Below are 25,854 nucleotides of genomic sequence, written 5' to 3'. Positions count from 1 at the left end.
GAGGCCCGCATACCGCAAAAAAAAAAAAAACAAAAAACAAAAAATAAAATAAATTTATTTATTTTTGGCTGTGTTGGGTCTTTGTTGCTGCACACAGGCTTTCTCTAGTTGCAGCGAGCGGGGGCTACTCTTCGTTGCGGTGCACAGGTTTCTCATTGCAGTCGCTTCTCTTGTTGCGGAGCATGGGCTCTAGGTGTGCGGACTTCAGTAGTTGTGGCTCACGGGCTCAGTGGTTGTGGCTCACAGGCTCTAGAGTGCAGGCTCAGTAGTTGTGGCGCACACACTTAGTTGCTCCATGGCACGTGGCATCTTCCCAACCCGTGTCCCCTGCATTGGCAGGCGGATTCTTAACCACTGTGCCACCAGGGACGTTCCAATTCATTTGAATTTTGCACGGGCCCAGTGGTTGTGGCTCACAGGCTCTAGAGTGCAGGCTCAGTAGTTGTGGCGCACACACTTAGTTGCTCCATGGCACGTGGCATCTTCCCAACCCGTGTCCCCTGCATTGGCAGGCGGATTCTTAACCACTGTGCCACCAGGGACGTTCCAATTCATTTGAATTTTGAAAAGGAAATAACTTGAATTTACTACTGTACCTTTTAAATGCTCAAGTATTTTTTCAATTAAAAGTAATTTTATTTATTTTAAAAAGCCCAATGAAATAGAATGCATTAAAAGCATATAATGACTAAGATTTAGTAAAATAGTGAGGTTTTTTGGGTTTTTTTCTGTTTATTTTCTTTATTTTTTATGCTAGCAGTACTTTATTTGGGTGTAATTTATATAAAGTAAAATGAACAAATTTTAAATGTACAACTAGGTGGACTTTGATAAATATACATATGCCTGTAACATCCTCATATCAAATATAGAACATTGCCACTATCCTAAAAATCCCCTCTTCTCACCTATTTAATACCTGTAAAAATTTTTGTAATAATGTAGAAATATGTGTATCTAAACTTTTAGTGGATGCAGATGTGTTTGGGGCTGGCTACAGAACATGCCATTATTAACAAAACTCTGATATGGACCTTGTTTAACTAGCAATTGCTCTTTTGTGCCCTAGATGAAACTTGTGAACAGTTGCTATGAGACCCCAAATATATGTGCACATGTATGAATTTAGTTGGACCCTTTAAGTTTTTGTAATGAAGTATATATTAATTTAAAAGTTACTATACTTTCTGTTTTCAATTATTTCACTACTTAGATCATTGACATACCATGTTCAGTGGGCACAACAAGATTGCCTTCTGTGCAGTCTGATTCCTAAATGTGAATCAGTAAAGTCAAGAGGAGCTCTAATTTCTGCATTTTCAAGAGATGGCATTACCCTGGCAGTAACTCTTAATCAGAAAGACCCAAAGGTCAGTAAATGTAATCTGTCTTGGAAGTAACCTGTAAAAGAGAGTTTAGTTCAGTTTTGAGATTTTTTTTCTCCCTGAGTATAGTTTTTTTTCTTAATATTACTTTATATTCTTTTTTTTTTTTTTTTTTTTCCTGTACGCGGGCCTCTCACTGCTGTGCCTTCTCCCGTTGCGGAGCACAGGCTCCAGACGCGCAGGCTCAGTGGCCATGGCTCACAGGCCTAGCCTCTCCGCGGCATGTGGGATCTTCCCGGACCGGGGCACGAACCCATGTCCCCTGCATCGGCAGGCGGACTCTCAACCACTGCGCCACCAGGGAAGCCCTATATTCTTTAAATTGGTGTTTTTTGATCTTCCTCAACATTGTAAATTGGTAAAGTTATTTACATTAGCTGCCATAATTTTCAGAATTTGGCCTTCAGAGGTGAAAAGAGGATAATGGAAAAGGAAGAAAGAAGGGCAAAGTGGTAACTGATACTCTTAAAATGTAGTATAAAAGAGAGAAAAGTTATAGATGGTCAGTATTATCTTGCCAGTTGGCAAAGACTAGGTAGTTCATTGATCTAATAGATCTCTAGGTCTTAAGAATTATAAGTAAAATAATTTTAATGGTTTTTTAATATTTTTTTTTCTTTCTAGGCAACTCAGGTATTATTTATAAACACACTGAATTTTGTTACACTCTGTGGTAGCCTTAAAGGATGTAGTAATAAGAATCCTGTGGTTCCAGCTACACTTATCAGGTAAGGGTTCTTTTGTATTTCTAAATAGTGTTTTTATTTTCTTTTTTAATAGTTTAATAAGTTTAAGGCACTGATAATTCAGTAGGTGTCTAAATAGATGTTTAGATAGATGATGCAACTTTCAGCATTTGTGCTTGATAGATTCTAAAAATTGCTTTGTATAAGGAAAGGCTTAAATACTTTAAGGAAGGGTGGAAGATACATGAACACATTTTCTATTTTCTTTTATTTCTTTCTATGTTATCTTGGGAGGAGTGGAATTATGACTGAGTAGAGAAATACTGGGCTAAGTTAGAGAGGCTGAAATGAAAAAACCTGGGTTGGGAAGACCATTATATACTCAGGCTGAGGTGATTCTAGCTTTTTAAACAAAGTTAGCATTCTCTGCATACGGGTGGATAGTACCATAAGTGGTGATTTTGGATGGCACATGGACCTATGAAGGATTATAGAGTAGGAAGATTTCCTCTTGGATCCTATTAATTTCCTATTCTGAATTGTTTTCTCTGCTGCTCTCTGAATTTCCAAAGTTTTCAGGTTCATCCAGCCTTGCCTTTTTATTTTCTTTCTCTCCCCAAAATTTCCTTTCTAGAAGTATTACTAGTCTCAGTTCAGTGGTCTTTTTGACTTAGGGTGTCCATCATTCACATGAGGAGGAGCTACTTTTTGTCTCCATGAAAGAAACATTAATATTATCAGATAGTTAAGGAGTAGTAAAGATGGCTTTGGGAAGAGGGAGTCGGCTACTGAGTGGAGCTCTGGCAGGCTGCAGAGAAGACAGGCGTGGTATTGACCTTCAAATCTACGAGTAGATCTTAGTTTTGGACACCACTAGGATTAGAAGTTGTTCTAATTATAATGTAAGACAAAAACTTTACTTTGTTAGGTCTTATTTTCATCTTATGATTTGCTTATGAATCTAAGTAAATTTCTCATTTGTATGTTGTATGGAGTAGATGTTTATGAGCAAACTCCTTTTTTCTTACCTTTTTTTCTGGGAAGTAAAATACATGAAATGTATGTGACATTTGCCTACTAGTCATTCTTTTGACCTTATTTTTTGAAGCATCTCACCCCTTCTTGGCCATTATAAGTTGTCAAAGACATTGTAGAGAGTCCTTTCTAAACATATTGTTTTGCTTTTTCTAGGTCCTACTGGGTAGGTGATATCAGCTGGACTCATGATAGTCTTTTTCTGGCTTGTGTGTTAAAACGTGGCTCCCTGGTTTTATTGACCTGCCAAGGTGAATTGCTAACGTTAATTACATTTGGTTGCTCTATAGAATTTGGGCCAGCAGAATTTATTCCTCTTCATCCACTAATAACATATAGGTGAGACATTTGAATTGTTTTAGTTTATTTACAGAAGTTTTTCTCTTTTGGTATTACTTTACTGTATATTTTTTTTAATATAATTTCATCTTTCAAATTGTCTTATTCTTTGAGTCTGTCATCTCAATATCCGCTTCTTATTTATAGTTTTCTTCTGTTTCTTTTTGTGGCTTAATCCTGGTGAAAATTTGACATTGTGACTATGTAAGTATATGTTATTTAAATATTCAATAGCACTAAAAAAAAGTAACTTCTTTGATATAAAAATTAATAGAAGTGTGATATATCTTTTATTGTTTCAAAAGCAGAGCACTTAGATAAAAATTAACTTGGCATATGTATCTACTTTTCTCCCAGAGGGAAAAAGGAGAAAAGTCATTGGAAATGGGTAGTAGACTTTAGAATTTAGCCATATTTTAATTTTAAATTGTGAGATCATGAAGCATTTTGGCTTTGGAGTCAGAACAAGATTCAAACCTCGGTTCTTCTACTTATTAGTTGTGTGACTTTGGGTAAGTTTTTCTTAGGACTGTGTTTCTTTTACTGTGAAATGAAGATGACAGTAATTGTCTCTTAGAGTTGAGGGAATGAAGTAAGATAATAAATAATTATAAATTGCTTTAACACAGTTCTGGCATAAAATAAGTGCTCAGTAAGTATTTGCTATTATTGATGTTGATACTATTATATATGGCTAGACACATATAGACACCTATTTACAAATCAAAAGCATTGGAAAAGGTCTTTTAAACTAATCCATTCCTTTTGCTGTATAGAAAAGAAACTGAGGAGGGATGTGTCCTTGATTATATTTAGCAAAAAGTTTTGCTTAATTTTTAGCAATAGAAAATTCTAATGGAAAAACTTGTCACTTCATGCAGTGAAAGCATTTTTCCTTATTTCTTATGGTCTGATTTATAATTGACTTAAATTTCCTCACATTTTCCTTTAAAATTAGTATTTAGGGCCTTTCAAAATGGATTGCTTTTTTTGATTACAAAAGTAATATATATTCATTGTTTTAAAAAAACTTAAAAATCAAATGTTACAAAACTAAATAATGTAGAAAGCGAGACTTGTAATCCTATTCCTCAGAGATAACAATTATTAACATTTTAGTGTTGTCTTCTAAATTTAAAAATTTTATATAACATTTATAACAATATTAGTTTCTTTTTTAAAGCAAAATAAATTATATGACATACGTTGTTTACTATTTTGCTTTTTTTTTTGCGTTACGCGGGCCTCTCACTGTTGTGGCCTCTCCCGTTGCAGAGCACAGGCTCCGGACGCAAAGGCTTAGCGGCGATGGCTCACGGGCCCAGCCGCTCCGCGGCATGTGGGATCCTCCCGGACCGGGGCACAAACCCCCGTGTCCCCTGCATCGGCAGGCGGACTCTCTACCACTGCGCCACCAGGGAAGCCCTATTTTGCTTTTTTGATGTAACAGTATATCATACATCTTTCCATGGAGTCACTTTTTTTTTTTTTTTTTTTTTTTTTGATACGCGGGCCTCTCACTGTTGTGGCCTCTCCTGTTGCGGAGCACAGGCTCTGGACGCGCAGGCTCAGCGACCATGGCTTACGGGCATAGCTGCTCCGCGGCATGTGGGATCTTCCCGAACCGGGGCACGAACCGGTGTCCCCTGCATCGGCAGGCGGACTCTCAACCACTGCGCCACCAGGGAAGCCGCATGGAGTCACTTTTTAATGGTTTTATAAATTTTGCAGCATGTACATTCTGAAACCAATCTTCTATTGTGGATCATTTGGCTAAAAAAATCTATATTTGATTAGTTTCCTAACCAGAAAAAAAATTATATTTTTGTTATTCTCTTTATATTTGTAAAGCTCCAAAGTTAATAATCAGTGATATTAAGTAATCAGAATCAGGTACACCAACATAACAATAAATAACTACACTTATGTGGAAACTCAGTCAGATTTAATCTTAAGCTGATAAAATTATACTTATCACCATCCTCTCCAAATGTCCTCTGTTTCTTTTCTTTCTCCTCCTTAATAACAAATATACTCATAGCTCCTAATTATATTCTTATAAGTAAATTTAAATAGATAGTAAGAAGGAAAGGTAACTAACTCTTTAATAGTAAAAATGAACTGCCTCAATTATTTTCTGAAAAGTTGTATAAAACTAGATTAAAAACAAGACAGAGTAAGTACCACAATGCTGGGAACATTAAAAAAAAACACATAAATCTCTGTATTATTTAATCACTTATGATTTCCTCACAGATATATGCACATTTAATATTTTTGCATTTAATTTGCTTTTTCATCATTCTGGAACTTTTAATTGTTTTGTTTTTTCTTTGGAATAGCATAATTGTTTCCTTTAAGATTTTTCTCTTACTAATTCTTGAATTTTGGTGTTTGTTTGCTAGACCACAGCAGTTTATACTTCAAGATTCCGATAATTCTGTAGATTCATCAGCTTCTGATAGTGACCCTATGAGACAGAGATTTTCTATAAAAGCACATTCACGGTTACCCTACCTCATTATTTCTGATGGATACATGGTCACAACCCTTCGATTTCTTGATAATCTGTCTCCATCAGTGCTCATGAGATCCCTTCTACTTGATTCAACACAGAGGCTTGAGAAAACATACCAAAGTGTGATATTGTCTAAGGTATAGTGCTTTTTGTTACCATTAGTAAAGTTGACTGCTTAGTCCTTTCAAATTTAAAACTGTACTGACAGCCTTGGATTGTATACAGTTATCTATAGATGTTTTAATTGTTTGTAGTACAATTATCGATAAAATTTTGCTCTGGAAATCTTTTTTCTTCTATAGCCAAAAGGCCAAGGGCTGAACTTGCAATCACTGGATTCCCTAAGATCTAGCTTGTTAAAACACCACAGAAATGAAAATTTAGCTGATTCTACTGTTCCCAGATTCTTGCAGACAGAAGAAACAATGAAGTTAAATGAAAAAACAGCAGATTTGCAGGTACTTAGTAACAATGTTTTATTTACTTTGAACAGTTATGTATTGACTTTATTCCAAGAAACATATTTTCTTTTTCTTTTGTTAAAGGGGAGAGAAATTTGAGAGCACTCAAGTGATTCTACTTGTAAGGAATCAAATGATATTAAGTATAATTTTTTTCACTCATGTTTTAGGATTTTGAAGCCGAAGAAACGAATGAAGGCGAACATTTTCCAAACAACTTATTTTCTTTTTGGAACCAAAAGAATGATCTGTTGTTTAGTAGTGCCAAGGAAGGAAGATTGGAATTTGCTTCTATGTTTGATACCATACATGCAAAAGATAATACTGAGGAGACAGATAAAGCTGTTACAGAACTGCATTCTGTCCAGAAAAATCTCCTTGCAGCATGGACTATAGGAATTTCAAAAAATGTGACAGAAAAAAATTTAATGTTAAATTACACAGTAGTTTGTATCACTCATTTTTTGTACATTCTTCAATTTATAAAATGTCCTTTCCCCAAACTTGATCTTTTTTTAAGCAAGAGCCCAAGACATAATGCATGGGTACTTTGTATCTTTCAACTTTTTCATCAGTGTTTATCAATCCAGTACTGGGATATGAGATACAGACAAGATGTAGGACATTTGGTAAAGCTCACCTCAAATACTATAAAGCTTTTGCTGACACAGCAACAACAGAATCAGTTATTCTCAAAGAAGCTTTTAGCCTCTTTTCATTTACTCAGAATGGTAGCTGATCATTTAAATGGTGTATACAGTCTTCAACCAGAAGTTATTTCAGCATCAACTGATGGAAGTAAAACAGCAAAGCAAGACTCATTGGTGGTACCCATTTTTCAAATGTTTCAAGATAGTGGTGCTTGGAAAAACTGGTCTTGGAATTCATCTTTCAAGATTCGTCCTCAAGTATTAAATTTTGTTCAACAGCCAGGACACAGGTATAATGACTTTAATATTAGGAGACCATCAGCTTTATAGATTTTTCAAAATTGAGATATAATTCCCACACTGTAAAATTCTCCATTTTAAAGTGTACAATTCAGTGATCTTTAGTATAGTCACAGGCTTGTAGAACTATTAGCACAAATTTCAGAATATTTTTATCACCCTCAAAAGAAACCTTGTACCCATTAGCACTCAGCATTACAGATTTTATGTTATAGGATTTATGCCAAATATTATTCAACACATATATTTTATTAGTCTTGGGCATCCATGATACTGTTGAAGGATTTTGGTTTAGATAAGCACTATAGAAAAATGACCACAGGTACATAAAGCATTTATGAAAGTTTTAAAAATATGCATTTTTTGATCAGTGGACTTTGTGCTATATTTAAATCTGATCAGTTTGTATACATGTTATTACCTCAGTGAAGAATACATGCAGAAAAAAAAGGCTAATGAGGAGGCTATACTCATTCTTATCCCTAGTCTGAAATTTGATTTTTACGATTACCTAATTTTGTGTGCAGATTGATGGTTCTCTGGAGAGTATTGTACAGAAAAACTTTATGGTATCAAACACAATTAAGTCAAAGAGTTCCTGAAGATGACATACAGTTAACTGAAAAGATGACACATGAAGCATCTACTGTCAAGTCCCTGTTATGTCATATACAGGCTAAATTGCAGACTGCTGGAGTTCTCTTGAACCAGACCTTAGAACTTAAATCTATCAGTGGTCAGTATCTTATAAACAATTTCTAACTCTAGGAATAAGTGATATAGTTAGTTGGACTTAGATTTTATTAATTGGTTGCAATTATTTGCTTTTCAAAATAATTTCTGGCGGAGCTGTATCCACTAAATTTTAAAATAAGTACATGTTTATAAAGTAATTTAATTAACCAGCACTAATTTTTGGTTAAAAACTTTTTAGGGGAAGAGTGTTTCCTATTAGGATCATATGAAAAGTCTGTTCAACTATGGAAGAAAGCTCTTCAAGAAGCCCAGGAGAAAGGTAGGGGAGTGTTAAAAAATAATATTTGCCATAATATTGGTAGGACCATATTTTAGCATGCTGTTGAGCTTAAAAATTATTTCAGATTTCTGAGTGCTCACAATTTCTTAATGCTCAAGTAGAATACATATTGTAGGTACCTTTACTGTCAGAAATAGTTATTTAAAATTATTCTTAATCTTGGAAATTGTAGCACCAAGAATTTTTTCTGTTATCCACAGATAAGGCTCCTCTGTCCTTTCTTTGGTTAGTGATGGAACCTGTGATTGACTGTTGATAGGGAAAAAAATGAGACTTAATCCCAAATTTAAAAAATATATATTTTGTCATTTAGCGGACTGCAAGTATCTAAACGAGAAACTATGGGTCAGATAATTTGTCACCTTATTACAGACTCATAGAAACATGGAGCTAAGGCTCTCTACCCTTGAGTAATTCAACTTTTAAGAATTTCCTGTGGGACCTCCCTGGTAGCGCAGTGATTAAGAATCCGCCTGCCAATGCAGGGGACACGGGTTCGAGCCCTGGTCCGGGAAGATCCCACATGCCATGGGGCAACTGGACCCGCGTGCCACAGCTACCAAGCCTGAGTGCTACAACTACGGAAGCCTGCACCCCTAGAGCCCGTTCTCTGCAACAAAGAGAAGCCCATGTACTGCAATGAAGAGCAGCCCCCACTCACTGCAACTAGAGAAAGCCTGCGCGCAGCAACCAAGACCCAACGCAGCCAAAAATAAAATAAGATTAAAAAATTAAAAAAAAAGAATTTCTTGTGAGTTAGACTTATTATGGGCTACATGGAGGTTTTTTAAAAAATATTTATTTATTTGGCTGCATTGGGTTTTGGTTGCGGCATGCAGGATCTTCATTGCAGCACACGGGCTTCTCTCTAGTTGTGGCACTCAGGCTCTGGAGCGCATGTGCTCAGTAGTTGCGTTTCACAGACTCAGAAGTTGCGGTGTGCAGGCTTAGTTGCCCCGTGACATGTGGGATCTTAGTTCCCCGACCAGGGATTGAACCTGTGTTCGCTGCATTGGAAGGCGGTTTCTTAACCACTGGACCAACAGGGAAGGTCTCCTACGTGGAGTTTTTTTGTTTTTTCTTTTTTGCGGTACGCGGGCCTCTCACTGTTGTGGCCTCTCCCGTTGCGGAGCACAGGCTCCGGACGCGCAGGCTCAGCGGCCATGGCTCACAGGCCTAGCCGCTCCGCGGCATGTGGGATCTTCCCGGACCAGGGCACGAACCCGTATCCCCTGCATCGGCAGGCGGACTCTCAACCACTGCGCCACCAGGGAAGCCCTACATGGAGTTTTTGATGAGAATCTAGGGGTGTGGATTCTAGAAACTGGTGATAGCTTTTATGATATAGGGCTGAGGGTATGAGTAAGATGACAGAGGTTCTCAGCTAGTGACCTTGGAGCTATCCTTGACTGCAACTACTACCTCGTCAGGTTTGGCCAATTATTAAATTTATTTTCTGATTGATGTGGCTTTGTATGTTTCATTAATTTATCTGCTTAACCGGTATTCACTGAGGGCCTCCTATGTGTATTAGGCAATAGGAATAACTGAAATAAACAAGTTTACCCTAAAGTTGCCCACAATCTGGAGGAGAGATCACATAAACAACTAGCATATTTCTAACTATGTTTTATGGTAGGTGCTGGGAAAGCACACAGTCTGAGCTGGAGTGCAAACATCAGTCTGGGGAAAACTTGGAGGAGCTGACATTTAAAATTGAGTGAAAATTGTCCAGTTGAAGGAGTGGGAATGGTTTAACAAAGGATATAACATTCCTAAAGCAAAAAGGCATGAGAAACCGTGGCAGTTTGGTAACCTGCAGGTAGTTTTAACAGGACCAGATTATTTGAAATATGTAATATTGAGGATAGGGTGGTGAGTGCTAAAGTGAGAGGTAGAGAACAGATGATAAAGGAAGATATTCTGCAGTGCAATGGGATTAAGATTTTATCCTGAAGACAGTGGGGTCAGTTAAGGTACTTTATGTAAGAAAGAGACTTTTCAAATAAATATAGGCCATTTGGAGAGATCACTTTAGTACATTATGGAGGGCCATTTGTAGGAATGTGGTATAGAGATGTGGGTTTTACCTAGAAGCAAGACAGTTAGTTGAGGAGGTCCTGAACCAAAGCAACGTCAAGAGTACTGGAGGACAGAAGTCACATTTGTCAGATATTTAAGAGGTTTGATCAATTGGACTTGAGTAGAGAAAGAAGTCTAATGTAGTTCTCAGATTTGGGGATTGTCCAACTGGATGAAGAAGATTGGCATTCAAGGTGATAAGTTCTCATGAAGAAAAGTTTTCATAATGAGTCTAATTGTAGACCTTTTCATATAATTTCATTTCCAACTGTATCCATTTGGTATGGTTTCTTGTAATGGAGACTGAAAATAACTGGCTTCAACAAGAAAGAAGTTTATTTCTCTTTCTTAGGAAAGGAGGCCAGAAGTTGATAGTCTGGGGCTGATTGGGTGTTTCTGTGGTCTCATCAAGGACTCATGCTCCTGTAGATTTTCTACACCGTTGTCCTTAGTGCGTTGCTTCCGGTCTTAAGGCCATTACATGAGTTAAGATGGGTGCTGAAGTCCCAGGCATCATGTACATAATCTAGTTAACAGAAAGGAAGAAGGCAGGAAGGGCAAGAAAGGGTATACCTCCTAGCTGAGTTACCTCTCTTTAAGCAGCTTTTCTAGCAGTTCTATACAATATTATCTCTTGGTTCAGAACTTGTCATATTTTCACATGGCCACATCTAGCAAGAAATTGTGATCTGTGTGCATTGTAACCTCAAATAAAATTAGAATTCTTTTACTCAGAAAGAATAGATAAGGAGTAGGCAGCCAGCAGTCTCAGTCCTAAGCACCCTTCAGATGTTTGAAGGCAGTGGTCAGGGGCTCCTATCTTATTGGATAGTGTTTCTTCTCCTTTGGAAAGTCTCTTTGACTGTCTGTTTGATATTTGTATGATTTCTTGTGTGGTTTTAAAAAAATTTTTATTTTTAGCATGTTCCCTTCTGTTTCATACCATGTGTACTTGAGATAGATGTCGTTAGTGGACCTTAGTACCGAGATGAGGAGGATGTGCACCTCTCTTTGGATAAATTCTGAGTCATCCTAGGGTCTGATCAAAGAAAATAAAATTGTTCAGAACTTAAAATGGAAAAGAACAGACTATTGCTTACCTGTTTTTTATTAAAGTATAAAACAGGTACAGAAAAGTTCACATAACATGAATATACAGCTTGATGAATTTTTATAAACTTAACATTCCTGTCTACCCAGCACCCAGATCAAGAACATTACCTAGCTGACATGTTTTTAATGTAAGTGTAATTCTTCCCTGTTTAAGGAGGAAGAAGGATATGTTTTCTTCAGATACGCTATTATCTTTCCCTTTTGTACTGCCACCTCTATAACTATAATTTAAATGATGCTCAAGGATTATGTGATCAGCTAGTAAGAGAAATACTGATATGGTCCCACCTACCTGTAAAAGAAAATGAAGATTGTTCAGGTATGCTTTTCAAAAATCATTATGTTTAATGTTAGTAATTTGTATTTATAAGTGTAGATATGAAATCGCTTATACATGAAAGTTGGTTGCTCTGCCCTATTGTGGTAAATTTTGGACTGTCAGCTTCTCAGCAAGGATCATGTTTTTGTTTGTTTTTAATCTTTGGGTCTGTAGGATTAGCAGTAATTGCCTGCTGAACTGATACAATTGTATCACAGCCCTATTTGTTAGACATAATATCAGGTACCCAAGTACTTTTCCTTGATATGTTTATATTTTCTTTAATGGTTGCTTAAGGTTGTTTAGTAAAGTGATGAAAATCACTTTCTGAGGTATTCTGAGTCTTTTTAAAATTGCTTAATAGGCTGCAGAATATTTGGATTGTCCTTTTTAAAAGAGGTGTATTTAAATTAAGCAGTAACCAGAGTAAAAGATATATATGAATGAACACATAATATAGTTATAATGGTTATACGGTCGTAGACCATTAGATGTATCCTATGCATATGAATGTGTCAGAAAGGCTCAATATAGCAGAACTTTCTAAATGGAGTTCATGACGCTAATGGAGTTTTGTTTGTTTGTTTTGTTTTTTTCTAAGATAGATGGTAGAATACCATGACATTTTTATTCTGGTATTCATATTTTCTCTGCATTTTTTAAATTTAATTTTTATTTTATACTGGGGTATAGCTGATTTACAATGTTGTGTTAGTTTCAGGTGTACAGCAAAGTGGTTCAGTTATACGTATATCCATTTTTTTTCAGATTCTTTTCCCATGTAGGTTATTACAGAATACTGAGTAGAGCTCCCAGAACATTTTACTGATGGAAAATAGTGATCAAAAGAAGTTAGTTTACAAAGGCTTCTAAAAATAGTTTGAGAAGTGGGGCCCATCTCTTACATAAAACCCTTTCTTTGATTTTCACTAGTTTATCAGAACAGTGTTAGTTTCTTTGGCTTCAGCCACTTTTTTTTTCTGTTGTTGTTGTTTTGTTGTGTTTTTTTTTGCGGTACGCGGCCCTCTCACTGTTGTGGCTTCTCCCGTTGCGGAGCAGAGGCTCCGGACGCACAGGCTCAACGGCCATGGCTCACGGGCCTAGCCGCTCCGCGGCATGTGGGATCTTCCCAGACCGGGGCACGAACCCTCTGCATTTTTTAAATTTAATTTTTATTTTATACTGGGGTATAGCTGATTTACAATGTTGTGTTAGTTTCAGGTGTACAGCAAAGTGGTTCAGTTATACGTATATCCATTTTTTTTCAGATTCTTTTCCCATGTAGGTTATTACAGAATACTGAGTAGAGCTCCCTGTGCTATACAGTAGGTCCTTCTTGATTATCTAGTTTTTATATAGTAGTGTGTATCCGTTAATCCCAACCTCCTAATTTATCCCTCCCCCCCACTTTTCCCCTTTGGTAACCATAAATTTGTTTTCGATGCCTGTGAGTCTGTTTCCGTTTTGTAAATAAGTTCATTTGTATCATCGTTTTAGATTCCACATATAAGTGATGTCATATGCAGCCACTGTTTATAGATTTCTTACTTTTGGTGATATTTGTCTTTTTAAATTTTTGTGTTCATTACAGAAGTAATACAAGTCCATTTTTGACAATTTTGAAATATGGAAAGGTTTAAAGAAGAAAATAAAATCACTTAATTCTACCATTTTTTGTCTATATACATTTATATATGTATATTCTGTTTTGTAATCTTTTAAACTTAATATTATGATGAATATTTTCCAATGTAAATAATATTCTTTTTAAAAACCTGTTAAGCCTTTTCCTCATGATTGCACATTTTAGATTGGTGCCACCTACTTACTATTGATATTTTAAATAATGCTGTAGTGTACATAAATTTTTGTGAACATTACTAATAATATCTCTAGGTTAAATTTTGAGAAATGAGGTTACGGGATCAAAGAGAATCCGTGGTTTTAAAACTTCTGATGCCTGGTGTCAAATTGCCCTCCAAAAGGACTGATAGCTATGTATGAGTGGAAGACTTTTATGTGTGACTTTTTAACTGACTGATATTCTTTTTTTTTTTTTCTTTCAGTAGTATTGTCATAACATGATGATAAATTTCAAGATAACTTGAACCTATTGTAATGTATTTGTTTTAATTTTTAACGACAATTGTTTAGAGTATATTAATCATATCCCTACTGGGTCAGGAGTCCCCAAGACTACCCCCAAGTTCAGGGATTCACAGGGAGGACTCACAGGACCTAGTATATAGTTGTACTCACACCTATGATTCATTACAATGAAAGGATACAAAGCAAAATCAGCAAAGGGAAAAGGGGCATGGGGTTAAGTCCAGAGGAAACCAGGCACAAGCTTCGAAGAAGTGACAAGATAGAAATGGCCATACATATATAGAACTTAATATTATTGTGAATACCTACCAAATGACTTCCTTTCTTTTTTTTCTTTTTTTTTTTTTGGCTGTGCCACGTGGCTTGTGGGATCTTAGTTCTCACAACCAGGGATCAAACCCGGGACCCCTGCAGTGGAAGCACAGAGTCCTAACCATTGGCCCACCAGGGAATTCCCCCAAGTGACTTCTGAGAAAGAAAGATACTTTGTCATTGTTGAGGCCATACATTTTATAAAAATTAATGTTAACTTAGTATTTATCTGTGTTTAATAGTTTTAACTGTTTATTTTCATATATCTGAATGCCAATTTATATTATTAAGTTTTGATTTTCAAATAGGGATGACACATGTTTGCTCCTACTAGTTTATATCAGAATCACCCTAGAAATAGTGATGTAACTCTCTCCCTCCCCTGCCTTCTCCCTCCACTACACGTGTTCCTTTTGTCCATACCTCCCAGAAGAATCTTATGGTAAGGACTTACTCTTACTAATGGAAGTATATCATAATATCCAGACCTAACGGTACAGAAAAAAGCATGAAGAATCACTGCTCTGGTTCTTTTCAGATTATCTTTGTAGTAAACCCTGCCTCCTTTCATTAAAGAAAGAAAATTAGAAAGGGAAGAAAGAAGGGAAAATAAATAATGAAATGCTAAACTTGCAAGTCCATTATGGCTGGATTGTTTGTATAGATCCTTCCATGTTTTTAGATAAAACTAGTAGCTTGAGGTTAAAAGAGTTCCTAAGTGTATGTGCTCATAATTATGAGCTAATTATTTTTGTTCTATTGTCTTCAAGAAGTGTAGATAGCTATTATAAATTAACTTGTGTAGGCCATGGATGTTCATCTCAGAAAAAAGTTGTAATTATAATTTTCTTCTTGCATAATGTTGGGAACTTAAATATTACTAGTTTTGATAGTTTGATCAGAATCTCCTTTGGTCATTTGGTGTATCCTGCAGTTCCTGAGAAGTCTCATTGTGAGTTTGGAGTGACTGGAAATGTTCATCCTGAAGCGGCGGTGAGGGTTATCCAGTCCATGGCTCGCTTCATGGCTGCCTATTTCACCAATCAGCTGCTTTGCATTTTTCCACCTCACAATGTGAATGTTCTTCCTCCCCTTCATATTAAAACAGGTAAACAAATAATTTTCTCACCTTGTTTTTGCACATAATATTTAAAATCATGTTATACGGTGATCATTAGTCTATGGAAATAAAACTGTTCTAGCTCAGTGCCTGAACGCTAAGGAGATACGCAAGTGACTATTTACGAATGAATATAATCTGAGAAAGGTAATTGCTTTGGACTTGTTTTTATTGAATATGTATTTTTAAATTGCAAATTTTGGACACATTGGCATTTATAAAGTTTCCATTTTTAAAGTAAAAGGGCTATAAAAATGTGGTAATTTAACAGATTTTGAGTATGCTAATTTAGAATTTAATTTTATTTGGACATTTTACTTTTATAATTTTATGTGGATCATTTTCTTTGCTCTATTTAATCATTTCATTAATAGAGTCAAAATGTACCTAATCTGTGTGAGGTAACTGCCCTACCCTAATGGAAATAAACATGTACACAGATTTCTATGATATTCATTCATTCCAATAATTTTTATTAGTGCCTGCTACCTCTCAAGTAGTGTTGTAGGTGCTTGAAATATATTAACTTGTACCATATGAAATTAATAATATGAAAACATCTGTAGTTTTGTTTTGACATTTGGAACAGATTTATCCTAACTGCCATGAACAAAACAGATGACATACCTGTTCTTTTATGGAAGTACATCTAATAGATTGAGATGGAAAATTAAATAAATGCATATATAAACAAAGATCTATCAAATGGTGATAATTATTATGCAGAGAACTGAAGTAGAGAAATGTATTGTGACTGAGTTGGTAGTTCAGGTGGTGACTTTAGGGAAGAGCTCTCTGCAGGGGTGACATTTAAGCTGAACTCTTTTTTTTTTTTTTTTTGCGGTACGCGGGCCTCTCACTGCTGTGGCCTCTCCCGTTGCGGAGCACAGGCTCCGGACGCGCAGGCTCAGCGGCCATGGCTCACGGGCCCACCCGCTCCGCGGCATGTGGGATCCTCCCAGACCGGGGCACGAACCCGTATCCCCTGCATCGGCAGGTGGACGCTCAACCACTGCGCCACCAGGGAATCCCTAAGCTGAACTCTTAATGACAAGAAAGAGCCAGCCATGGACACATAGGACTTAGAGCATTATAAGCTGAGCCTGTGCAAAGGCTCTAGAGCAAAGACAAACTTGATGTGTCTGAGAAACTGAAAGACTGGTGTAGCTGGAGCACAGAGGGTGAGGTAGAGAGTGGTATGAGATGAAGACAGAGATAGACGGCCAGGTGATGTAAGCCAGGGTATGAAATCTGAATTTTATTTTAGGTACAATGGGAAGTTATTGGAGGGCTTCAAGCAGGAAATAACATGAACTGATAAACATGTACAAGGCACACATAGATTAGAGTAGTACAAGATGTAATATAATTAGAAGTTTAATAGAAGTAGCAACAAGTGGTCATCAGAATTAATCACAGAACTGTGGATTTTGAACTATGTGTTCGGACTCTAATGTAATTTTCTCAGGGTGTGGGTGGGAGTGGAGGACTGTCCTCACCCACTTGGATGCTTCAACAGCAGTGTTAGACTCTAGTGTCATCAGGGTTTTCAGGAGCTTCTAGACCCTAGAGAGCCTTATATGTAAGGTAGGATCAGAAAGGAAATTGTCTAGAGGTTCCTTTTCATAGATAGATGTCTGCTTCCCTGGGGAAGAAAAGTTGGCCCTGACTTGATTATGGCTTCTCTTAGGGAGCTGGTGTAAACAGAGAAACAGGTGCTCTGTTTTTCCAGGATCTACCTTCTCCCCTTTCCCTCTCCATTGGCCACTAACTCAGTTTCAGCTGGTGTTCCCTCCTTTTCTCCCTGAGAACAGCCTGTGTTTCTTTCTCTCACCTTTATGCTTTCCTCTGACTGAACCTCTCAGTTGGATATTACTGATTTCCTTGTACATTTAACACTAATTATTGCAATAGTTTTTTATTTAAGCTCTCTTTATTTTGTCACAACTGAGGTATTTACTACTTGTGCTCCCTATTTTTGGTAATAATGTTTCTGATAACAAATTATATCCTTAACCCATATAATTTCACTGAAGGAGAGAGGCAGAACTCATGTGGTTTTTATTTTTTAAAATATATTATTTATTTATTTATGGCTGCGTTGGGTCTTCGTTGCCGTGCGCAGCCTTCTCATTGTGGTGGCTTCTCTTGTTGCGGAGCATGGGCTTTAGGCACACGGGCTTCAGTAGTTGTGGCTCATGGGCCCAGTAGTTGTGGCTTGTGGGCTCTAGAGCACAGTCTCAGTAGTTGTGGCTCATGGGCTTAGTTGCTCTGTGGCATGTGGGATCTTCCTGGACCAGGGCTCGAACCTGTGCCCCCTACATTGGCAGGCGGATTCTTAAACACTGCACCACCAGGGAAGCCCTCATGTGGTTTTTAGAAAAATCTAAAAAAAAAAAAGGTACAATCCTGGTATTCAGAAGATTTATCTCAATTTCTTATCTTTCTGTCCTACAATACTTATAGGACTTTTGCTCTTTGCTAATGATTTTTATCTTTACAGATGACTTTACATACCTAAGGGAGACTGATATTTATGACACTTTGTGAAGAAAAGTGACAGAGTTATTGAATTGTTTCTGGGAAGATTCATAAACATTCATAAAAGCTCAGAGACACACCTTTTTATTCCCTACGTAAATATCTTCCCAGTTAGAGGAGAGAGTAGGAGAGAAGGCTTTGTGTTCTTTTCCTATGCCTGAGACTAGATTATGATTGTTGAACATTTAAATATCTGAAACTTGGTATATATCCTTTAATTTCTTTAATCTCCCTCTGTCTTGAAAAATGATATTAGCAGGCTTGACTTAGAATATATTTCATGTTAATCTTTTATTTTATTTTTTATTTTTTTTGCGGTACTCGGGCCTCTCACTGTTATGGCCTCTCCTGTTGCGGAGCACAGGCTCCAGCCGCGCAGGCTAGTGGCCATGGCTCATGGGCCCAGCCGCTCCGCGGCATGTGGGATCTTCCCGGACTGGGGCACGAACCCGAGTCCCCTGCATCGGCAGGCGGACTCTCAACCACTAAGCCACCAGGGAAGCCCCATGTTAATCTTTTAAATCAGAACTAGTGTCAGAATGTACTGGGGATTTGAGTTGCTTATTTGGTATGATGTTTGCTGTGTGAAAGCAGTAAAATGTTCAGAAAATTAAATCATTCACGTTCTTTTAATGGTATAGTGCCTTACTCATAGTGAATTAAAAACTGGAAAAATTTCATCAGTCTCCTGGCTGTTTGCCTATGCAGAATCAAACAGTCATCTACTGACTAAATTTTTCGTTTCTTTCCATTTCTTTGTCAAAGAGCTAAAATGTTAGTGCTTGGTGTGGACAGAGCCTATGCAGATCACATAAAAAACTAATCATTTCATTTCAAGGAGCAAAAACCTACATATACTAATTACCAGTTTTATTTTGAGGGAGTGAGTGAAAATCTTAGCAATATGTATTTTTTAAAAGATAACAGTTCTGTCATAGTATTTTCAAATTTCTCATTCAAGTTACTTTAATTAGGGAAAGATACAGAAGGCTGGGGAGAAGGATATTATTACCCTATGTATTTAATCTCAGGCCAGACTGAAATCTTGTCATTTATTCAGGATTACTGAAAATCACAGTTTTCTACTTTCTGTTAAACACTAATACATTGAACATTTAATATGCTTGAGTATTACCTCAAACTAGAGTTTTATCCCATGACACTCTGAGGAATGCAAAGTCAGGTAGAATGCAGTCTCTGCCCTCCAGATTTCATAATGCGGTAGAAGAAATAGCTATATATTTCAGAGCAGCCCACAGTAGTAAACTGTACACTGTGACCGGTACATTTATGTGTGTGTGTACGTTTATATTATCTGACCAAAAAGTTTCATTAAACTGTACTTATTTACCTTTATTTTGTGTAATGCACTCTGATACTGTCTCTTTTGTTTCTGTGTCTACTCTGTTTCATGTTTTTAGGAATGCTGACATTTGCTTCATGACCCACTAAAGAGACACAGTGTTCAATGTTAAAAAAACTATTCTAGAGTATGTTAAGCATTATTTTAGGCCATTTTGTATATATCTTCCTTGTTGTGGTTTTGTGTAGGAAATACTGATTGAAGAGATCTATAAAAGGAGGTATGAGTTCTTGTATATATAATTGTAAAATCCATTTTCTTTAATTTACTCACAGAGCAGCCCTTTCGACTTATTCCTCTGCAACACTCGAAGGTGGCCAGTGTTGTTAGAGAGCAGAATCTTTCTAATGTGTGGACAGTTGAATATGCCCTTGAATTATTATTTATTGGTGGCCTGGTTCCAGAAGCTGTGTGGTTGGCACAGAAACTTGGAGACTGGAAGACGTCTGTTTCCATTGGTGTGGCCTTGCAACTGTTCTGTAAACATGATAGCAATTTCACAAGGTATGTATTTTTAGGAAAGTATGATGGTTTCATCTAAAATATTTTTTATTTCACTCATTGCTGGTATTTATGCATTTTGTGGAATCCTTAGTTCAGCATTGTCCAATAGAACTTTTTTCAGTAATGGAAATATTCTATATGTGCTATCCAATCTGATAGCTACTAGCCACATGTATTTATCGAGCACTTGAAATGTGGATAGTAAGACCAAGGAACTGGATTTTCCATCTAATTTTAATTAATTTAAATTTAGAGAGCTATATGCAGCTAGTGGCTACTGTATCAGACAGATCAGAGGCTTACCTATGGTGTTAAAACATCTATTTAGCACATTAATTTGTTAGTAGTGCCCTCAAAGGGCCTATAGTCAATGGGAAAGTTTGTCTTTCCCAAACAGGATTTGAGATATAAGCTAATCAAACTAATCCCTATATTTTAACTATTCTGAAGGTTATGGTATTGCTGTGTCTTCTATATTTTTTAATTCAATAATTCAATGTATGTTTATTAAGTAACTGTATCAAGCTCTATGCCAGGTATTTTAGTGGATTGTAAACTTAAATGGTACATAGTTTCTATGCTTAGGCATTTATAGTTTAGTAGAGAAAATAAGACAGAACATTATTACAGTTTACATAGTATGGTAAGAAAAGTGCCCGTGGTACAGTAGGGAGAGCAATAATATCAAGTGAGGGAAGGACAGGAAATACTTTATGTGGGAGATGTCATTTGAGATGGGCATTGAAGGGAAGATGGGATCTTGACAAACTGAGTAGCTGTAGGGAGAGAGAACATTCCAAATGTGAGCAAAGGCATATGGCAAAAGCAAGTTTGGTTTGGTTTGGATAGAGTACATATGAAGGGCAGCAGTGGGAGGTAAGGATGAGGAGATATATTAGTACCATAATTATGGAAAGCCTTAATACTATCCTTACAGTATTTCCTTGCTTATTTCTTGTCTAAGTACAGGATGAATAAAGTGAATTTCTCTGTTCTTTAAAATTTCATGTTTAGCTCTTGATGTGTGTATGTTCCTTTTTTCAAAATTTGTATTCTTTTTCCCTTAATTTGATGTGATTTCAGGTCCAGGATAAAGGGTCTGAATCTACCGTTAAATATGACTCCAGCACAGATTTTCCAGGAAAAACTGCAGTGTTTTTTAGGTCAGCCAGCCTCTTTGGAAGCAAAAAATGAAATGGGCTCAAAATACAAACAGTTTACAGGTGTGTTACCTATGTATGGTCGACACATGTATCAGCTTAATTAATATAAAGCTTATGGTATTTTAAAAAGCTTTTAAGTACCCACACATATATTAATGCTTTGAAGTAATAAGCTTATCAAAAATAAAATTTTGCTATTTATTCTTAATAATGGGAGCATCCCAAACTGATGCAGTTCAAAATACAATGTTCATTATCTGAATGATATTCTGATTTTCCGTACATAACCTTTCTTTATACTAGTGGTATTTTGCTGCATTTAGATTGTTTTCTTTTGCAGTCATAGAATCGTAGAATGTCAGACGTCGAGGGGTACTTAGAACCTCTTGCCTAATGCATAAATCATAGAGTTGTTTTTTGCTTTTAATTTGAAAAGTTCTGAGTGGTATTATAAAAAAATAATATAATATTACATGTAATACATAGATTTACCCAGGAGCCCTATAAAATTCGTCTGTTTTAAAGATGGGGAAATGTAGACAAAAAGTAATGAAGTCCATTATTTAAAGTCATATATTTAATGATAAAACCAGGATAGCTGTTTTGTTTTATTAGTGCTTGTCTCCATTAAGGAGTGAGACTTTTCTAGATTCCTAGAGCTTATTAATTATAACTTCTTTTTCTGGAAAGAATTCATAATACTTGGAAATCAGACTGAAAATTTCTTTGATAATTTTCTGTCAATTTTTTTTTAAGTAAATGAAAAGATAATGTATCTACATGAAAGTTGATTTTGAAAAAAAGGACTAAATTCCCAGCCTGAACTTCCAGTTCTGGCAATATATTGTTTTAGATGATCTGAAAACTCTCCCACAGTAAATACATAGATACAGTATGTTTCTAGATAAAATATAAAGATATGCATTTAAAGGCTAAGATTTAAAGAAAGTAAGGGAAATTTCCAGGGGTCAGAAACAAAGAGAAAAAGTCAATGGATTCTACCCTTAGGTATTTACCCAAGAAAAATAAAAACATAGGTCCACTGAAAAACCTGTATATGAATGTTCATAGCAGCTTTTGCATAATAGCCCAAAACTTGAAATAACCCAAATGCTTATCAACTTTTGGATGGAAGAACAAATTGCAATTTATCTGTACAATGGAATAATAAATAATAAAGAGTAGCAAACTACTGATAACATGCAACAACATGGATGAATTGAAGAACCATTATGCTGAATGAAAGAACTCAGAAATAAAACTACACACTGTGTGATTCCATTTATGTGATTTTATAAAAAGCAACACTGTAGGGACAAGAAACAGATCAATGGTTACATGGAAGTAAGGGGGGAATTGACAACAAAAGGGTATAAGAACTTTTTTAGAGTGATGAAAGTGTTCTTACAGGCTGTATAGATTTGCCAAAATTCATTGAACTGGGGACTTCCCTGGTGGTCCAGTGGTTAAGATTCTGCACTACTAGTGCAGGGGGCCCAGATTCCATCCCTGGTCAGGGAACTGGATCCTGCATGCCACAACTAAGCCGCGTGCCACAGCTAAGACCTAGCGTAGCCAAATAAATATTTTAAAAAGCAAACAAAAAACAAACAAAACTCATTGAACTGTACACTTAAAAAGGATAAATTTTAGTATATGTAAATTATACCTCAACAAACTGATTTAAAAACAAAAAACTCCACAGATGGTTAGTGAACTGGAAAATGAATTTGATCTATCTCTGTGTATATACACACAAAAAATATATATATAGAGAGAGATACAAATGTATAGATATAAAGAAAAGAGTTGGAAAATATGAAAGAGAAGTTAAACTTTGTATAGAATGTTGTGGAAGACACAACATATGTCTAATAGGAGTTTCAATAGAGCCACACCAAATTCTGGATAGTGACTACCTCTGGAGAGAGGAAGTGAAATATGATTGGTACCTAAGGAATTTCAGCTGTATTTGCAACATTTTTTTTAATCTAAATTGAATGTAGGAAACATGTTAATATCAGACAAGGATGAAAAGTCAGTACGTGAGTGTTTTCATATTATATTCTATACCTTAAAGTATGCTTAAAATATTTCCTAATATAAAAGTGCATAAGTCTCCAATTCTGCCACCTGCATCTCTACATTTTGCCTTCTGGAACATGTCTCCATATATACATACACTTACATAATTGAAGCCATACTGTATGACTATTTTGTATATTTCTGGTTTTTTTTTAGCTTCACAAGTCCTTTTTATTATAAAAGTACTGTGATGGACTATTATGAAAAAGAAAATAATTACTCTCTCACTGCCTTCATGTAATGTTGTATATTATTTTGGAGTCTTTCTTGACATTTTATTTTTCCCATTAATATTTTTTTCTTTTATTATTATTTTTGAGTCACGACTATATTCCAAGAATATTTTTATTATATAATTGTTATTACAGTGTCTTGTATAATTTTGGAAAAGTCTTTGTGCTCTGATTACCTTTAATCTTAAAAGTAAGAGAATCTTTATTAAGTTTCTGTCTAGAAGTTTAGGTGATTTGCATGTCAACCAATATGTTCATTTTTGGCAATCAGCTTTTTCAGATATGAAATTTTATCCTACAAAATAGCATGAAAAGTGTAATATAAATTTTAACTACTTTACCTAATTTTGTATTTGCTAGATCCCATTGAAGAAGAAGATGCAGATCTGCTATTTGGTTCTGTGCAGGAAGTACTGAAAGCAGCAGTTATGGCTGATGCAGATATTCTTTCAGAGACATTTCAGCTTCTGATAAACTCTGCCAAGGACTTCAGTCAGAGACTGTGGGGCTTAGTGCCGGTCGGCTTGTATCTTCCAGCTCCTCCATTATATTGTCCTCAGCCAGCTATTCTTAGTGAAGTAAGCTTAGTGCTTAATCTTTTAATTAATTTAAAGTTGATTTTGTCCAATTTTTAAAATAATCAACTTGATAATAATCATCAAGTTAAAAATGCAGGCTCTGAAGCTAACTTCTGGATTCCAGCTTTGCTCTTTATTTATTGTGTAATATTGGGCAGTGTACGAAACTGATGTTTAAGTTTCCTTATCTGTAAAATGAAGATGATGATAGTACCTCTGACAGCATTATTGAGAGTATTAAATGAGATATCCTGTAAAAGCTTTTACTTTAGGGCCTAGGACACATAGTAAGCATTCAATAAATGTTAAAATTATTTCAATAATAAAACAAAATTAAGAGATATTTCTCTGTATCCAGATTTTTAAAAAATAAACATTTGTTTAGGGTAGCTAAAAGAATGTCAGAATTTAGAAGCCATACATTATTTTTAATTAATTAATTTATTTTTGGCTGCGTTGGGTCTTTGTTGCTGCGTGCAGGCTTTCTCTAGTTGTAGCAAGCGGGGGCTACTCTTCGTAGCGGTGCATGGGCTTCTCATTGCGGTGGCTTCTCTTGTTGCGAAGCACAGGATCTAGGCACGCAGGCTTCAGTAGTTGTGGCATGTGGGCTCAGTAGTTGCGGCTCGCAGGCTCTAGAGCGCAGGCTCAGTAGTTGTGGCGCATGGGCTTAGTTGCTCTGTGGCATGTGGGATCTTTCGGGACCAGGGCTTGAACCTGTGTCCCCTGCATTGGCAGATGGATTCTTAACCACTGCGCCACCAGGGAAGTCCCAAGCCATACATTATTTTAGTCTTGTATTCATCTCATTGTCTGTGCCTCTTTTGAAAGACTTAGTTTGATTTTTCTTTGATTTGAAATGTCATTTTTTTCTCCTACACTTTTCAATTGATAGTTCTGTCTTATAAATAACAGTACTGTAATTCCTCTCAGGAACTTTTCTTCTGCTCTTATTGAAAATCATAACATAGCTGGTTTTAGGATTTAAAGTGTTAATGTAAATTATTTACATTTAAATTATTTTAATATTCAATTAGTTTAAATTGATTCTGGTATTTTCTTTACTACTTTTTCAGACTTAGCAACTTTTTTCTCTTTTTAGACTTATTTACTGTATTCTCATTGTTATATTTCAAGTTATGTTTCAGGTTAAAATATTTCATTTGTTGATATTTCAGGTGTAATATATTACAAATGGAAAGAATAAGTAGTCTGTGGTATTTCTCAGTAATTCCTCTTTCCTCTCATATCTGAGTCTTCAGTATGTTGGTTTAGGAATTAGAAATAGCATTTAAGATATTTTTGGATATGCTATGCTGATATTAGTTTGGTAACTGTCCTTAGTAGTACTTCATTTTATTATTTTTTAGTAAAATAATCTTCAATGGTAGGATTTCTCTTAAATGTCCCTTATCAGTTAGAACCCCTTGGGTTGTAAGTAACAGAAAACTTGGTAAATTTTGGCTGGCATAATTGAGAAGCCCAGTTATGTTACTGAAGACTTGGGCTCTTTCTTTTAGTTTGTTTTCTAAGGTGTCTGCTTCAGTTTAAGGCTGGCTCCCTTTGTGGGAGCAGGATGGCTGCCAGTAGCTTCTAAGGATACCTTGTCCATGTCCAAAGGGAGTGGGAAGGGGAGAAAGAAAAGCAGTAAAAGTATTTCTCTCCCAGCGTTCCAAGCAAGAGCACTGAGAGTTACTCTTGTAAGACCGACTGAGGTCACTTCCCTGTCCTCGAATCAAACACCTTGGCTAGGGCTAATACAAGGTACTGCTTGGCAGTTGACTAGGGCCTTCCTTGGCAGCTAGGGATATGGGATCAACTCTCCTTGAATCATTCGGCTATGTAGGAGAGGGGCAGGTACCCAAATAAAAACTGAATACTCTTAAGAAGTGACAATGGTAGGAGAAGGTTGGGGAAGCAGATGT

General features: G+C 36.2%; 1 protein-coding gene across 7 annotated transcripts in view; it reads left to right on the top strand.

Annotated features, from left to right (window-relative positions):
- Positions 1-25,854, top strand: part of CPLANE1 (ciliogenesis and planar polarity effector complex subunit 1) — a 144,083-nt gene that overhangs the window by 11,074 nt on the left and 107,155 nt on the right. For all 7 annotated transcript variants that reach the window (XM_024125357.3, XM_028492851.2, XM_028492849.2 and 4 more), the window contains 13 exons: positions 1,214-1,370; positions 2,010-2,113; positions 3,263-3,445; positions 5,851-6,100; positions 6,266-6,421; positions 6,595-7,364; positions 7,902-8,110; positions 8,309-8,389; positions 11,760-11,924; positions 15,280-15,453; positions 19,645-19,873; positions 20,957-21,096; positions 23,715-23,932. In XM_024125357.3, coding sequence (XP_023981125.1) covers positions 1,214-1,370; positions 2,010-2,113; positions 3,263-3,445; positions 5,851-6,100; positions 6,266-6,421; positions 6,595-7,364; positions 7,902-8,110; positions 8,309-8,389; positions 11,760-11,924; positions 15,280-15,453; positions 19,645-19,873; positions 20,957-21,096; positions 23,715-23,932 — 2,836 coding nt within the window. The remainder of the gene's footprint in view (positions 1-1,213; positions 1,371-2,009; positions 2,114-3,262; positions 3,446-5,850; positions 6,101-6,265; positions 6,422-6,594; positions 7,365-7,901; positions 8,111-8,308; positions 8,390-11,759; positions 11,925-15,279; positions 15,454-19,644; positions 19,874-20,956; positions 21,097-23,714; positions 23,933-25,854) is intronic.

The sequence above is a fragment of the Physeter macrocephalus genome, chromosome 8 (genome assembly GCF_002837175.3).
Source record: "Physeter macrocephalus isolate SW-GA chromosome 8, ASM283717v5, whole genome shotgun sequence".
Lineage (NCBI taxonomy): Eukaryota > Metazoa > Chordata > Mammalia > Artiodactyla > Physeteridae > Physeter > Physeter macrocephalus.
This window is presented reverse-complemented; position numbering and strand designations above follow the sequence as displayed.